This window comes from Rhipicephalus microplus, chromosome X (genome assembly GCF_043290135.1).
Source record: "Rhipicephalus microplus isolate Deutch F79 chromosome X, USDA_Rmic, whole genome shotgun sequence".
In the NCBI taxonomy this organism is placed as follows: Eukaryota; Metazoa; Arthropoda; class Arachnida; order Ixodida; family Ixodidae; genus Rhipicephalus; species Rhipicephalus microplus.
Genome location: NC_134710.1, coordinates 167,873,180 through 167,890,991, shown reverse-complemented (window position 1 = coordinate 167,890,991; position 17,812 = coordinate 167,873,180). Strand labels below are relative to the sequence as shown.

The 17,812-nt window shown below is 45.1% G+C and overlaps 1 protein-coding gene across 3 annotated transcripts in view; it reads right to left on the bottom strand.

Annotated features, from left to right (window-relative positions):
* Window positions 1–17,812, bottom strand: part of Rhp (GTP-Rho-binding protein rhophilin) — a 233,840-nt gene that overhangs the window by 116,226 nt on the left and 99,802 nt on the right. Inside the window, exon 1 of one of the 3 annotated variants that reach the window (XM_037428539.2) lies at window positions 16,966–17,232. The exons of the other annotated variants lie outside the window; for them this stretch is intronic. Within the exon in view, the coding sequence (XP_037284436.2) occupies window positions 16,966–17,217 (252 nt within the window). The 5' untranslated portion in view covers window positions 17,218–17,232. Of the gene's footprint in view, window positions 1–16,965; window positions 17,233–17,812 lie in introns of those variants that run through there. 3 annotated transcript variants of the gene reach the window in all.

Sequence of the window (17,812 nt, the reverse complement as noted above, 5' to 3'; positions counted from 1 at the left end):
ATCTTGCGAAGGGAGCAATAATAATATGCAATACATCCCAAAAACTGTATTAGAACTATCCAGATATATTACTGAGCGAGCAAGTCATTAACCTTGCTCATAAACTGTTTACAAAATGCGTACAGATCACCAAATGCCTTGACAAAAACATTCAAAGTTCAAGCATTGTGTTTTCAAGGGTGTTGAAGATTGGGTGAGTTGGTTCGTCGTACTTGAACTGGTATAGCGCATTACGGGGAAGAAGAAACGGCCGAGCAGACCGACACAAGAGGACAGAGCGCTAACTTCCAACTGAGCTTTATTGTCAAATTGCATCAAATAAGTAGACCGGCGCAAGCATACAAAACCACCCTAACGCAGCGACAAGATAACACACAACATCACACCGTCACATATCACACATTCATATCATCAGGGTAACCGCCTATGAATGTGTGATATGTGACGGTGTGATGTTGTGTGTTATCTTGTCGCTGCGTTAGGGTGGTTTTGTATGCTTGCGCCGGTCTACTTATTTGATGCAATTTGACAATAAAGCTCAGTTTGAAGTTATAGCTCTGTCCTCTTGTGTCGGTCTGCTCGGCCGTTTCTTCTTCCCCGTAATGCGCTATACCAGTTCAAGTAAGTGTTTTCAAGGCAAGAATAATTTCCTAGAATTACTATTGTCTCTAAAGGACCCTTGGATCTCACGAGTAATACCTGATAAAAGGGTTTCCAAGATTACACCACTTGCTGTCTCTAGCGCATCAGCTTGAACCCAACATGCTCTCAATTTTGAAAAGGGTACAATTGAACTCCGATACGTCACACTTACAGATTACAATGTAGCTTGATATATTGGTAGTTCTTTATCGCAGAATTAAGGTATCCGTTGTACTTGGCACTGCTCGACTGTTCTTGCTGCCATTTCTGTGTCTCACCACTGAATATGTCTGCGTTTTCGAGGTTTAAGGTGCGAGTACAACACGGATGAAGATAAGGTACACACACACATGGAGCGCCACTTCTAACAAAGATTTATTTCGAAAGAGCACCGAACCTATTTATAGGTGATTCCACGCAAAATCAAACACAGCGTGGCTGGTCAACCTCTTGAATTTCTTTCAAAATTTGATATGTTGTTACCTTATGATTGGAAAGAAGAGACCCGCAATTGGTTTTGGTGTAAAAAATGTTTTTGGAGCTCAGTAAATCAGTACTAGTGATGAAGAGGTGGAGCGCCACGCTTAACTGCTCTGCTGTTTTTTTTCAGTTTGGCAATGAATTACACAAAATATATTAAAGCTATGTACCTCACATTTGTTTAGCTAAATATAGGTGCACTTTCACTTACGATCAATTATATTTGGAATCTCTGTGTAGCGTAGATTTTTCGATAAATATACTAAAATTTGGCCTAAAAAACGTGTTATTGCATAGTTTGCAGGCCTTCATTTCAAAACGTGTCTATGACAGAGAAGTAGAAATCCCGCATTACTTTTTTAGCATGCTTATATTAAAACACTTTTCACTAAAAATATATAATTGTGCTAACTTCAAGAATACACATGCAAAGAAAACTTCAGACGGTGATTAAAAAAAACTTTTTTGATATTTATATACTTTCCCCGCTTATTCTCCTGCACATCAGCTTTCACAATCAATAAAAACACGTTGCATAATATGGTTTCGCTTGCAGTTATGGCCTGTCAAAAAATACCTTTGCACAAGGATAGGCCACAATAGATCATACTTCTTGTACGCTAAGTACGAAATGCAGACCTATACTTCAGTTTCTTAAAAGGCAAGCAGCACTGAAATAGCTGTCAACTTCACTGAGGACGACGATTTGAGATGATCATCATGGAAGCGGCCATGAGTGTGAGATTACCGAGCAAGCAAGCGCGCACAGTCCATGTCCAGTGCTTCGCCGTCTTTCCATGGAACCTGTTCACGGTGAAAGCACTTAAACCGTTGAGTTTTGTTTTACAGTGCCGCAAGAACGTCCAGATAAAAAAAACGAAAAAGTTAAGCTGAGAAGCTCGGTGAGAATATGAGCCTATAAAAGTTGGTTAGGGACATAAAAAACATCAAATCGGGCACTCTCGAGGTCTTCTAAGACTCGCAAGGTGAGTTGTCCCGTCAGAGTAACCAAATCAGAAAATAACACTTGGCAGAAATGCCTCGCCGTTTTCCTGCTCAATAAGCTCCAGCTTCTTACAGCTGTTGATCCCTATTAGTTGAAAGATTCCAGTGAAGTAGTAATTTCTTTATGGTCAAGCAGGGGTAGCTCTGGATGCTTTTTCTATCAACCTGAAAGATTTGTACTATTCGCAACACAGGAGCACGCAACTCGTCAGTTGACAGGAAACATCAAAGTAGGAGTGCGATCACTTGAAAACAGCAGAACTTCGACATTGCGGACACTTTGAATCCACAATGTCAAAATTCAGCGACGCAGGAAGAAGTTACGCGAGAAAAAAGGCGACAGAACGAGGGTCATCCGAGCACTAAGCTGGGTTATCTGTGCTGGACAATGTAGGTGGTGTGCGTCATTTCATCAGAATAAAGGCAAAGTTGTGCGAAGTTAAGCACTGGAGAGCTTTTTATTTTGTCCGGAGTGTGAAGCATAGCGCGCATGTGGAGCTTGAATTCGGCAGTGGAGTTAAACTGATATTTTGTGGCGCCCGCCTCCGATGTTGGTGGTGTTGAAAGGGGGCCATGCCTGCAATAAATTTTCGTTTAATAATTGCTGGACGAAGACGGCGTTTGTTAGCTGTAAGCGTTAATCGTGCCTATGGCACGCAAGCTAGGACCTGTTAACGTGTTGATTGTTTTAGCACGCTTGTGCATTGTGCGCTAAAAGGTAAACGTGTCTAATACAGTTTCATTTGCGGTACCTTATAGTTTCAACATCTACGGGATAATTTTATGTTATAACTATTACCAGACCTTTTTTCCTTGTGGGTGACCTAACGTGTATCAGTGAATGCATCCGCACCGGCACGCCTCTTTAAACTATCAAGATACTCGAGTTGTTGCTTGTTGCAGTATGCTGCTTTCTCTTGCATAATGCTCGCAAAGCTTGCATTTACACTTAGCTGTTCGTGCAGTTTGTTGCGTCCAATTCGATCTGGCATTTTAATTCACCCGCAACATAGGTTGCCTGATGCGGCCCGTACCTAGAAGGTGTGGCCCGTACCCCTGCATTTTGAGCCATTTGTTAAACTTGAACTGTATTCGAATAATGCGTACTGTTACTTTTCTTCACTGTTAATAACCTTTTGCCATGCACCTGGTTAACCAATTTCTCAAACAAATCTTAAATATTATTACGAGCGTCAAACAAGCTGTTACTAGCACGGAGATCTGTTCAAGTTCATTAAGGCACTATATGTAAGCTTAGTTTATGCCCATCTTGGGTCTCGTATATCATAGGCCTTGTTAAGGTGGTATAATGCAAAGTAGACATAATATATTCTTTGTATTAATATTTGATTAAATGTCCTAGGCTACGTTACCTCCAGCATCTAATATAATTGTAAACTGCCTAAACAAAGAGGCAAATTTAAAATATTTACCCTAAAGCATAGCTGTCGACTGGCATCAGTTGCGTTCACCGAATGTACGAATGTGAGGGCTCCTAGAAGCACTTACAAGCTGAATGTGTTGCTTGGACAAAGCACAAAGCCAGTCTAAGCTCTCTAGGTCCCAAGTTCAAAACCACGCCATTTATTTTTTTTTTGTATAATGAAATTATGGACGTTAGAACAGTTAGGAAAAGACCAGGAGAGTTACGAGTCACGTGAAGTTGAGAGCTGCTAGGCTGTCATGTGGTATTTTACAGTGCTAAGAAAGAGAAACAAAGCCCTCTACTTAGAGATAGTGCAGCAACCTAGCATGCAATGACAAATTCGATTCCAGTGCAGATGCCGGACCATCCCCAACTATATACTGTCGTGGCTCAACGTAAGCAGATCACCGAGACGTTGAGTCTGAGAACCGAAGGCGTGCGTTTTTATGTAGGAGCCAAGAGCAAGAGACATAAAAGCACGTCGTCTTCTTCAGTGTCCCTTTTCACAAGACTGTTGGCGCGCACATCGTCTTTGTTCTCTGTCTATTTCGAGCGCGGCATTTGCCTCGCCTTAAAAGAGCATCGCCCCGATGCCATAGCTGAGCCAGTCATTCGCCCATAAAGTCACTTTGTACAAGCGACGGTGCTTCGCAGAGTCACTCCCTGACGTATGGCTTAACGCGCACTACGTGCACTAGTTCAGGTCAGTGCTGGCGACGCCTTGCACAGTTTGGGCTATCCGGGATGACTTTGTAGGTAACGTCACTTAGTAGTCGCAGCACTCGATAAGGTCCAAAGTACCTTCTGGGCAACTTTTCGAATAGTCCTCGTCTTCGTACAGATGTTCACACCCATACCCTGTCCTCGGTTTCGTACATTACAGGTGCATGATGTAGGTTATAGCGACCTGCGTCGTAATCTTGCTGTTGGTATATTTGCAGACGTGCGAGCTGCCTGGTTTCCTCTGCGCATTGAGTAAACGCGTCAGCCCTCGTTTCGTTGTCATCGCATTCATGTGGCAGCATCGCGTCCAACATCGTCCTTACTTCTCGTCCGTGAACAAGGCTGAAAGGGGTCATCTGTGTAGTTTCTTGTTTAGCAGTATTGTAAGCAAATGTTATGTAAGGGAGAATGTCGTCCCAGTTTTTGTGTTCGATGTCTACTTACATTGAAAGCATGTCTTCCAGAGTTTTGTTGAGCCGCTCGGTCAACCCGTTGGTTTGTGGATGGTAAGCTGTCGACTTGCAAGGAATAGTACCACTGAGCACCAACACGTGATCTAAAAGCGCGGCTGTGAATGCGGTTCCACGATCTGTTATAACGATCGACGGCGCATCGTGTCTGAGCACAATGTTCTCTATGAAGAATCAGGCCACCTCCTCAGCTGTGTCTCTCTGGATGGCTTTTGTCTCGGCATAGGGAGTAAGGTAGTCGATCGCCACTATAACTCAGCGGTTACCAGCACTAGAGGTGGGAAATGGGCCCAAAAGGTCCATTCCGATCTCGTCAAATGGCATTGTCGGGATCTGGATAATATTTACTTAAAATGTGTTATAAAGGAATCATTAAGAAAAAAAAAAAAGAAGAGGTCTGGGATGCGGCCTTACTGGCGAACAGCTGCTAGTAATACACTCCCTCACCAGGGCAGGGTTGGCCACCCTGGTTCAGTACCTCGCTACAACCTTCCATGAATACAGCAATTAACCCTTGGCCCTCAATCCAGAGCAGCTGCGAAGCAACTGTCCAAGGCAGCGGTTAGACCTGCACGTAGCAGAGGGTGCTAAGAATCTCTCAGTCCGGACAGGCCGCCATTGGAACCTGAACTTGGCTACGTTCAATGCTAGAACGCTATCTAGTGAGGCTAGTGTAGCTGTGCTATTTGAGAAATTAGAGGGAGTTAAATGAGATGTAATAGAGCTCAGCAAAGTTAGGAGGGCATCAGGGACTTGTACAGTGCTAAAGGACAGACACGTCCTATGCTACCACGAATTTGTTGACAGAAAAAAGAACTAGTGAAGGGGTTTGTTATACGCAAGAATATCGCTGGAAACATGATGATGATGTGGGGTTTAACGTCCCAAAACCACCATATGATTATGAGAGAGGCTGTAGTGCAGGGCTCCGGAAATTTCGACCACCTGGGGTTTTTTAGCGAGCGCCCAAATCTGAGCACACGGGCCTACAACATTTCCGCCTCTATCGAAAATGCAGCCGCCACAGCCGGGATTTGATCCCACGACATGCGGGTTAGCAGCCGAGTACCTAGGCCACTAAACCACCACAGCGGGGCAACGCTGGAAACATAGAGGAATACAATAGCATTAGTGAGAGGTTGGGATGTATCACAACTAAGTTTAACAAAAGGTACAAGATGAAGCTTATACAGGCCTATGCGCCTACATCGAGACATGATGATCATTTGGTTGAACGCTTTTATGAAGTCATAGAGTCAGCCATTAATAAAGTATATACTAAGTATACTATTCTGATGGGTGACTTTAAAGGGATCGCCAACCGATTTTTTTCGGCCTGTTTTTCCAGCAAAACCGAAAGCACACCCTTCCCAGTGTTCGCAGCTGCAGCAGTTATTCCCAAAACCACGTAGTTATTTTATAAGCAGTAAATTTGTTGATTTGAAAGTCTCTTAAACACCGGCGTTCATCAAAAAACATAAAAAAAATGGTAGGTGTAACCTTAAGAGACAAGAAGAGAGAAGATTGGATTAGGGAACAAACGGGGATTAAGGATATCATAGTTAAAATCAAGAAGAGGAAATGGACATGGGCCGGGCATGTAGCCCGTAGATATGATAACCGCTGGTCATTAAGGGTAACTAACAGGATTCCCAGAGAAGGCAAGCGGGTTAGTGGGAGACAGAAGGTTAGGTGGGTAGATGAGATGAAGTTTGCGGGTATAAATTGGCAGCAGCAAGCACAGGACCGAGTTAACTGGCGGAACATGGGAGAGGCTTTTGTCCTGCAGTGGACATAGGCTGATGATGATGATGATGAACATTGGCGTGCCTTTTTGTCCAGCAACACTGAGAATCGATAGTGATGCCAGTAGCTCTTCTAGCGACTTGTGCATGCTGTCATAATTTTGTTTTTGATGGAGTTTTTCTAACTATGCTTAAGCAGGTTTATCTGAGCTTTACAACTATTTTATAGAATAACAAGCCATTGCAATGAGGCAATGTGGCTTTAAACAGCTTCCCTGTATTTGTACCGCATTGCGTGCACCTGCGCCCAAGGTTATTGCACCTGTGTCATAAATGGCTTGTCCTATCGTCGTTGCTCTCTCGATACACGAGCCAAGTCAAGTCACCAAAAATGTCACGGCGCGTCATTTCTGAGACAAAGTAAACGTAAAAAAACACATCATTACAAAATCTTAGCGACCTGTAAATTGCGTGCATGGTTTCATGAGCACACAGAGAAGTTGCTCAAGACGCACTGACGAGCACGGGATCATTATGTCATACGAAGACAGCGGCACTTTATTTCGCACTACCAATGCTGGCCAATGAATACATTTTTATGGAGCAATACCTTTTACTATAAAAAAGAAGCAAACAATATTTCAATACTAACAAGAAAATTGTTGACCGCATACACTAGCTTACGGTAATGTGACAGGGCAGCTCGGATAATTGAAGTTTCTGCCACCTGGTGGCCCCACAGGCTATTTTCGAGACTTTCAATGAAGAAATAAAAATATAACTCTCCTTCTCACGAGAAAAATAGAGTTGGTTTGAGTCACTATGAGGGACAATCTTTCCATCAGTGCAGTCATCTCATTTCATGTTCTGGGCAGTTGTCGGTCAACTTAATGCCAAAGTAGGCAGAAACAGGCCGGAGGCCATGCAGTGGAAAAATATGGTATCGGCTCTAGAAATGTCATAGGGGAGTTATTAGAAGAGTACGCAGAACGTAATAATTTATGGGTCTTGAATACCTTCTTTAAAAAACCGGCTACCCGTAAGTAGACATGGCGAAGTTCTAACTGCGAGACTAAAAACGCAGCAGACTTCATTCTGTTTGCACACCGAGGCATTGTACAGAATGTAGAGTAGTTGGCAAGATCTGATACGGTGACCATATAATGGTAAGAGCTCGCATTCATCTATATTTAAAAAGACAATGACATAAACTGATACACATGAAGCCAATTAATGAGCTAGCAGTGAAAGGGAAAGTACAGAAATTCGAAGTACCACTTCAGAATAGATTCAAGGCTCTAAACTAGGTAACCCGCATTAGCGTTGACACAATGAACGTGATAGTCTTACTAGTATGAGCCAAGAGTGTGCAATAGAAGTCTGAAATACAGTCACTAGACAGGACACTGGTAAACTATCTCAGGAGAGGAAAAATCTCATTCAGACGACAAACCATGAAAGCCTCAAATGTAAGAGACAATATAGAGCTAGTGGAGCATCCAAAGTTAATCAATAGGTGCAAGGTAACCGACATCAGAGAGTAACATGGAGAGAATTGTGCAGGCTGCAAAAATCGGCAGAAGCCTAAAAGATGTAAAGGCAAACTTGTGCACAGGCAAAAATCGCATGTACGCGTTAAGAGACAAGTAAGCCAATGTCATAACTAATACGAATAGGATAGTTGAGGTGGCAGAAGAGTTCTACAGAGCTGTACAGAAGGCAAAACAACTAGGATGATATCGTAACAAGCAATAATAGCCCAGAGCAATTCGACATCCTACGAGTAACGATGAGAAAAGAAAGGAAAGCCCTATTAGGAATGCAAAAAGGCAAGACCGCTGGTAAGGACAAGGTAACAACGAACCTGCTGAAAGATGGCCGAGAAATTGTGTTAAAAAACTGGCTACCTTATATATGAAGTGTCGCTTGACAGGAAGGGTACCTAAATCTCGGAAGAACGCCAATATAATTTAATCCATAAGAAGACTTCAAGGACTTGAAAAATGACAGACCAATCAGCTTACTGTCCATTCTCAAGCAACTATTTACAAAAATAATAGCTAATAGAATTAGGGTAATATTAGAGTTTAATTAACCAAAAGACAAAGCAGGATTTAGTACAGGCTACTCGACAGTAGACCACATTCGTACTATCAATCAGGTAACAGAGAAATGCGCGGAATACAACCAACCCCTATACATAGCTTTCATAGATTACGAGAAGGCATTTGATTCAGTCCAGGGCATATCCACGAACCCTGATTGATTGATTTGTGGGGTTTAACGTCCCAAAACCACTATTTGATTATGAGAGACGCCGTAGTGGAGGGCTCCGGAAATTTTGACCACCTGGGGTTCTTTAACGTGCACCCAAATCTGAGCACACGGGCCTACAACATTTCCGCCTCCATCGGAAATGCAGCCGCCGCAGCCGGGAATCGAACCCGCGACCTGCGGGTCAGCAGCCGAGTACCTTAGCCACTAGACCACCGCGGCGGGGCATATCCACGAACCCTACATAAACATAGTGGAAGAAATCTACAGTGGATCCACAGCCATCATAGGTCTTCATAAATAAAGCGACAGACTCCCAATAAAGAAGGGTGTAAGGCAGGGAGACACGATCTCTGCAATGCTATTCACCACGTGTTTACAGGAGATTTTCAGAGCTCTAGATTGGGAAGAGTGGGGGATAAAAGTTAATGGAGAGTATCTGAGTAACCTGCGATTCCCTGATGCCATTGTATTGATGAGTAACTGAGGGGACTAATTACAGCACATGATTACTTAACTGGAACCAGAAAGCAGGAGGTAGGTGTGAAAATTAATATGCACAAAACTAATGTGTAACAATGTCGGCAGAAAACACCACTTTGCGATAGGTGGAGAGACCCTGGAAATTCCAAAGGAATATGTCTACTTAGGACAGGTAGCCACGGAGCCGAACCATGATAGTGAAATAACTAGAAGAATAAGGATGGGATAGAACACATTCGGCAAACATTCCAAAATCATGAATGGTAATAAGCCACTAGCCCTCAAGAGGAAGGTATATAACAAATGCATCTTGCCAGTACTTACCTACACAGCAGAAACCTGGAGGTTTAAAAAGAGAGTTCAGCTTAAATTAAAGATGACGCAGCAAGCGATAGAAAGGAAAATGATAGGTGTAACCTTAAGAGACAAGGAGAGAGCATAGTAGGTCAGGGAATAAACCAAGGTTAAGAATATCGTAGTTGAAATCAAGAAAAAAATGAATACGGGCCGGGCACGTAACACGTAGGCAGGATAACTGCTGGCCATTAAGGATAACTTACTGGATTCCCAGAGAAGTCAATCGCACGAAAAGGAGCCAGAAAGTTAGGTGGGCTGATGAGATTAAAACGTTCAAAGGTATAACGAGGTAGCAGAAAACACAAGGACCGAGTTGATTGGCGGATCAGGGGAGAGGCCGTAGCCCCGCAATGAGCGTAGTCAGGCTGATGAGGATGACGATGTTTGAACGTGTTCAGTGTGAAGCTGGTTTTCAGCGTGACCACATTGCCGGAACGGTGGCAGTCTGTTTGGATAGTTTTGGATACTCAGCGCGCTGCGCTTCGGCTGACGCCCAGCATTTCAATAGCTGACAATCTACGGTTGGCCTACAGTCAGGGTAAGAAATTGTACCTTCTTTAAATCGTGCACGCGGCATTCGTTTTTGCACAAAAGTCATAGCTGTCATACACTCGTATTTACGTAGAATATTTCGGGGTCATTTGCAGGCTCATTTTTCACAATTTGTCGACAAACTCGTTCTGAAATTCCAGCTGTGGTAATTGAAAGAATGAAACAGCCACTGTAAGCTTTATCTCGATGACAAAAGCAACATCGACTCAATGCTGTTGTCGAGCCATTGATCTGAAACTTTCCAGCACCCGAAAACGTTCCACAAGGTTCAACTGATACGGACAGAATGCATACACTGACATCGAGATCATTTCTGCATGTTGCTGTCGCATCAGGAAATATTGAAGTTGCCTCTAAATGTGGAGTTTCGGATGTGCATGAAAGCACTGTGTTAGGCTCTTCAAATGACGTGTTGCAAGACTTGTGTGAGTGTGCCGTGCCTGGGCGTATTGCATAAGGCAAAGAAACGACTACTGCTCTTCTTCGGGATGAACTTTTCCTCTTCATTGCCGTGTTGCTGCCTAGCTGCCATTTTTCTGCATCCCAGTAAGCCAGAGTGGGAATGTTTTCACTGCCGTTCATTATGAGTGCCTATTACATTTTTTCTCTGATGTGATGTTGATGTGGTAGAGTACTATAGAGATTCATTATCATGAGTGAGCATTTTTGTTTTCGTGGAGAAATGGCATAGAAAGGAAGCTTGTAAGAGAAGACACCAGAAATGGTTCGCACAGAAATATTTTTGTGTGAAATGTCAGCCATGCCCATTCCAGACAACAGCTGTTCTGCATTTTTCAAACAGGCACTTGATAACTCTACACACTCAAAAAAAAAAATTGCTAGTTATATCTTGTGCTAAAATCATGCTCGTATTTTTTTAAAAACTATGCCTACGTGTCACGATCACTACAAATTCAAAGAGCATGCCAGTTTGAATCCACAGTTATTCTTCATGATGTATCTGGTCTTCATAGTTGAAATCTAAGCATATTACTCTTAGCATATAGAGCATATGATCCCAAGATTGCTGAAGGTAGAAAGAAAATTGTTACCAATTAAAACAATAACATATATCTTGTTATTTAAAATGTCTTGCCACACTGCTTCTTCAAAAATTTTATCTTGTTTACTTGCTTTTTCTTGTGTGCAGTTTTTCTTCACTGCTGCTTTTAAGCATAGCTCGTGTAGTCCACTATAGTGCCAGATTCTGTAGCAGACAGAGTCCGGGAGCACATTGATTGAGAAGCTAAATATTTAAGGCTACAGGTGCAATCAGATTGGTCCTCGCTGCCATCCTTTCAAGTGAATTTTGTGCACTATTTATTTCTACTTTATTAACAATAAGGTCTCTTTGCAGAGCATGAATTAATTACTACTTTTAAGCATGTCTGCCTGTTCATATACATGAAAGTTAATTCTGAAATGCGTCGATTCTGTGCTTATCAGATTCAATATCAGCTCAACAGAAGCTTGCCTGTAGATCTGCGAGGGTAGGGTAGATAGAAAAGTATATTGCTGAATTTTTTGGTCACGAGCACGACAGCTGCACAGGAAGCGAGCAAAACGGCCGTAAAGAGCTTCCTGCCTGTCATTTTTTTTTATTTTACCTTCTGTAGTAGTCATCAGGCTGCTAACCAAAGATGTTAAGATGGTTTATGCATAAACGTTTGTGCATAAGAATTTCGACAAGAGCACAGGTGCACAGCATTAGAAATGTAAAACAAGCCATTATACCATATGATAAGGGTGCTGACTTGGGCTTGTTGGTGTGGCATACTCCTGGTAAACTGTTGCACGTGAAAGACGAAGACAGGAACACGGAGGCCTTTTTGTGTCCCTGTCTACATCTTTCACGTGCAACAGTTTATAAGTATGGCAAACCAACAAGCCCAAGTTGGCTTGTTTGACCTCTGTAATGTTACTGAAAAAAAAAAAACACGTAGAAAACATCTCAACTTGGTCTTGCAAGACTTTAAGCTATCCGACGGTCAGATAGCTGTCTACGGCTATAAAACGTCTTGACCAAGACGTATATTAGCCCTTTCGAGTAGCCGTTCACGACGTTTATTAGACGTGAAATAGCTTCTCTTGTGTTTCATGGGAGCTGACATGACAACCGCGAGGTAATTTAGATGCGCTCGCCGTCGCCGCCATGTTCCTTGTAAACTCCAAGTTGGTAACATCCTGCGTGCATCGTATTCTAGCCGCGAGTAAAATCATCCGAGTGGGGGCGACGAGCGCTGCTTAGAGGGACACTAAAGTCGACGTTGATTGCTAAAATATCGGTCCAAAAACCTCGTAGTGTAACTTTTGTGCCAAGGAAGTGCTTATTTTGAAGTAAAATCACGTTTTAGTGGTCCACATCGCGTAAGCGCACTTGAAGTCACCCTCCTCAACGGAACGTCTGACGTCACTGTTGCTGTGCACAACGTTGCCCGGCTTTACTGCGCGGCCTCCGACTCTATAATAGCAGCAAAGGGAAAGTAGCAGAAGCCACAGCAGCAACAACAGCCTCGGAACAATTTTTAATTTTTGCCTTCAAGATTGCAGGCGTGCTTGGTTCAACTGAACCCCACTGGATAGCACGACCTGTCTAGTTTAAACGGGCTAAAATTGAATTTGACCCACTCGCGTCATTCCCCATAGTAACGTCCGGTGATTCTTTTTCCCACGAATCAAACAGGAACTAAGAAGCAGCATTTTATTGCGTCTCTTGATTCACGGACAGCTTTTTTATTTAGCGCAGCTAGATCAATTACTAGTGATTAATTGTAGGCAGTATGACGGAATCGGGATAATTTTGCGAACGTCCTACTGTGGTGCATTAACTTTAATTTATCGGTAAGTAGGGCACTGCTGCTGATAATATTATTAAATGAGGCGGCCGATTTCCGACTCTCGGAGGGCGGGCGCACGAGATAGCATCCCGTCGCGTGTTGGAAGCAGGAAGGAAACACACCGCCATTCTTGGACGAGCATGAAAAGACACGGGGGGTGAGTAACAGTTATGAACTTCGATTCTGAAGACGTGGTCGCGATCGCTGGCACGTGCGCTATACCTCGGCAAGCGTCAGCGCACGGCTCGTACACCTTTCCACGTGGCGCGCTCTTAACGGGATGAGATAGTGCGAAAAGAGCATTTCTTCCCGGAGCGGCCGCACTCGTATAAGAGAACGCCGGCATTTCGTAGAGTCGCGTGATACCGGATCCAATGCAAAAGAGCTGTCAGCCTTACATCGTATTGTCCGGGGTCGGGACGTTGACGAATGCAACCGCGCAAGGGCCATCTGCAGCTTAAAAAAAGAGGGAATTAATTAAAGAAAAAGCGATCACTACCGACCTCCTGAACAATGGGTACACGAAGAGCTTTTATTCGCCGAGTATGCCAGCGACGTGACGGCCAGCGAAAAATCCCCCCCGCTTGTTTTCTTCTGCAAAAGGCGGCACCAACAATCAAGCCTCCCCAAAAGATTTCTACCGCGTCACGGTTCCACACAATCCGGGAATCGGCGAGCAACTGGCCAGGGTGTTGGGGAAGGAGGGTATCTGGGTGGCGCACCAACCTGCTGCGGCAAAAACACCGGCTAGAAGTACTATTCTCGGTTGTTTTGCGCGGCGAAACAACGAGAAAAGGCGTCAAGGGAAAGCGGGCTTGCACAAAAGCACCGGCTGCCAAATGAAAGATTCCCCGGACTAGTCTGCGAGGTTGCGTGTGCCGATTTTCACGCCACTTACATTGGTGAGACGAAAAAAAATTTTTGGAAAGGTGGTGATGGTGCTCAGAAGAAGAAAGCGCCGAATTTCTGCAGCCCGATAGGGAGCACGGCGCAGCGCATGTTTTTGGAAAGGATACGGCAAGTTGCAACACCGAAACGACATGCGTAGCTTCAACGCTGCTCGAAACGCTTTCGCAGAACACAGCAAAAAAGATGGACCATCGCATCAACGCCGCCTGGGTCGTCGACACGGAAGGTAGCCGAAAAAAAAAGTTATTTCACAACACCTGGAGACATTAACCATTCAACTGGTACTTAGAAGTGCGGCAGCTTGGGCTAGTTGGTATGACATGATGATAGTTACTGCGTGAGAACAGAACGACGACACAGAGGCAAGAAGGTTGTCTCTGTGTCATCGTTCTGTTCACACGCTATAACTATCATCAACTGGGACCTTATGGGCACGGTCTGTGGAACCAGAAGAGAAAATACCGCAGCAACAAGAACGGCGGTAAGAACGACAACGGAGGGGGGGGGGGGGGACACCCCTAAGAAAAGTCGCTAGCTTCGGAGCCGGCCGGACAGTCACCCCTGAGCAAAGGGCAAGGTTTTGTTTAACATTACCAACTATGGACTAAAATTGACTCGAGAGTTCTAATTCGTCTAAATTTTTACCCAGCCAGACAGATCTCTGTCAAATACGTTCGCCTTCTCTGCGGCAAGACGCGCCGAAGAAAGTCGCAGAGAGAGGGGGGGGGATGTTGGGAGCATCCACAAAGGCGGGAAAGGAGGTGGCCCCTCTCCACCCGATGTGGCGGCGGGTGGTGACCACGTGGCCAACCACCACAACCGGGCGCACAGGTCACGTGGCCGGGGAAAGCCTGACGTCACACCGGCTATTCCCTCTTGCGCGGGTGAGGGGAAACCGTGCATGCCGGTCGCCGTAGGCATGCGGTCAGTAGGCAAGGCCTCGCACAGGTAGGGGAGACTTCTTCACCCCCCCCCCCCCCCCCCCCACGCCTGCGCTTTCCGAGGTCGCCCGAGCGGGTCACGAATTCCTACTTTGTTTACAAACAAGGACAGCGCTACAAAAACGACAAGCCAGCCATTCTCCCGCTCTCAGTGCTCACAAAAACTGGAAGGGTGGGGGCAACTTTTGACCGAAAATTCCGAAGTCTGCCCTCCCGGGTTCTACACTAGGGATTCGCTCGCAGGATTTCAAGCTGGACGGTTGTGCCCTCGCGATCTCCGACTTCAGCGTAGCTCCCGCCGACTGGTTCGCCCTCCGCGGTCTCCTGACGCCGTGTAGCTCTCGCATTGTGGCACCCCGCCCTTGGACTGCTTCGACCGGATCCCCACTTTCCTATCTCCTTCTTTTTTCCTCTCGTTGGCTGTCTTCTTCTGCTTCTACTTTCCTTCTATTCTTTTTATCCCTCCTTCCCCCCTCCCCTATAAGGCACTGCGCCGTGTCGCCTGAAGGCAGACAGAAATTAGGTGCCTTTTTCCTCTTCATTGTAACCACTACCACCACCACACTAGGGAACCCACCAGCCGCCGGTGACCCGTCTACCTGAGATTTGCTCCTCTACGTGCAAGCAGATATGATCGTGAAATAGGAGTACCATCGAAAAGTGCGCTAACCATGCACCGTGTCATCAAACACGAAATTGTGAGAGGCTTGTTAAAGACGTTTGCTATCCATTCGGTTTCACACGACAGTAGAGAACTGATTACACTGAACATTTAAATATATGTAAAGATGCGCATAGATCTTCTCTCTGCATTTTATGCGGACGCACACACACACAGTAATATATATATATATATATATATATATATATATATATATATATATATATATATATATATATATATATATATTACTGTGTGCATGCTGAGTAAGCGAAGCTACTAATGTGCACCAAACTTACGCAATTATAAAACGCGATGTATCATGGATATATCACAAATTCTAGCCATCAGTATTTTTACACTATTAGTAGCACAAAATCGCTGAAACTTAAACACTGATAACGCGGTGTTTCCGTGAATGAATGCCCGCGTACGAAACCGGAAAAAAATCACAGCAACCATAAACGCTCTATTTGTTGATCAGAAGAATGTTGCGCAGCAAACAGGACTACAGAGACACGAACCCACAAAACGTAACAGTCCGCAGGCCAGATTGCGGCGGTAGAAATGACATGAAGTACGAGCAAAATAAAGGGGACAGCGACACAACAACTGGCCACCATACAACAAATATGCGATAAAGTTGTTCGCCGCAGGTGAACGGACCGGCGAAAGAGCCACGAAATCTCGGGAGTGACGTCACTTAATTTCCCGGTTGGTCGGCCGTCGAGTACGAGCAGCGAAACTCGCTAGCCGGCTCGGCCGACAGACGGGTTTCGACAGCCACGTGACATACTTGACTCGAGAAATTGTGAAACTCGCCGATAGCATACACTGCGACCGACTGAATTCCTGTCGAACCGACCGCATCCGCCTGCTGCGTGACAGACGAACACACGAAAAAAAGAATGCTTTTTAACTGACAATAGCACAAGTATGAACGCTGAACCTTGAGCAATACTGGTGGGCGCTGCGGATGGGGTCGGCCGTTTGAAGTATCGTTTGGTCACTTTGGTGCCGTTAAGGATACCGTTAAGGGTGGACCAACATACAAATGTACAGACATACCAAAATTTTCGCGTCTTTAAAAAAGTGGAGTTAGTGCGAACATCAGCACGGCATCAACCCCGGCTTCCTGGACTCAAGAACAGTGTGCCGAACAGCCGCATGCGAATACGTCAGTAATATGCGACAAGCGTTTCGAAAACGTGCGCGTTTTCGAAACGACAAGCGTTTCGAGACTGTATCGACAGTCTTAGGCGACAGGCGCAACACCACGTTGTACCGAAATGTAAACAAAATAACATGCTGTTCGGAATGCACGGCAACGGGACGTCCCAACAGAAGTGCACTGTTACGCTGCGATCAGTGCGATTACGCCCTATAAAGGAAACAAAAAAAAAAAAACAGAGCTCGTCCGGACCAGGGAATAGAGGCGAAAGTGTGGATGTAGTACTCACATCTTCAGCCATGGAACACGCCGAAGGCAGTGACCGGTGAATATGCGCGAGGAAGCCAACACACCGGCATGAATACCGCGCCGGGCAAAATAGCGATGAGGCGATGGTAGGCCCTCCGCTGGAGCCTAGCGGTGACAGCCAGAAGTACAACTTTCTCTCCCATCCTCCTCTCTGGCGCTCGCTCGCTCTCATCCTCACTGCGGGCGCGGCGCGCGCTTTGCCACCACCCTCCGGCCTTGCACTGCTCCCCATCCTTTCGGTACCGAGCCATCTCGTTTTCGGTTTACCCTAATCATCAATTCAAATGCAGCTGGGTGTAACGTAGAGATCCGCACGCACATGCATGCGCAATATCAACGTGCGAGAAAAATTAATACTTTCGCATTCAAGCCGGAGGCGTGGCGTTCTTTAGGGTTACGTTTTGCGAGCTTTTCAACTTGTTGATGCTCGTGTTTCGGCGCGGAATCGCGATCCTAGCAGAACTGAGCGTACTACAGTACTTTTCAGGGGCGTCACAAAGCTTTCACAGCTCTCGACACAAAACTGAACGCGCTTCGCCACAACAAATGCTGTCTCCAGAGATCCGCTTCCAAACCCACATATCGGAGGCCATGCATGAACTATAATCACGTTAGCACTTTAATTAATCTTAACAGCTCCCCCCCTCCCGCGCCTAGCTCGAAGGTAGGTACGCATACCCCACGTCGTTCTTCAAACACTTTAACACGTTCATAAGCAAGTTGAGACGATAATAAAAGTTTGTTTCAGAGTCCTGTTACACTTGATCCACTTTCGTTCTCTTTACACTGGGAATGTGCTGGCGGGTTCGGTACGTCGACGTGGTAAA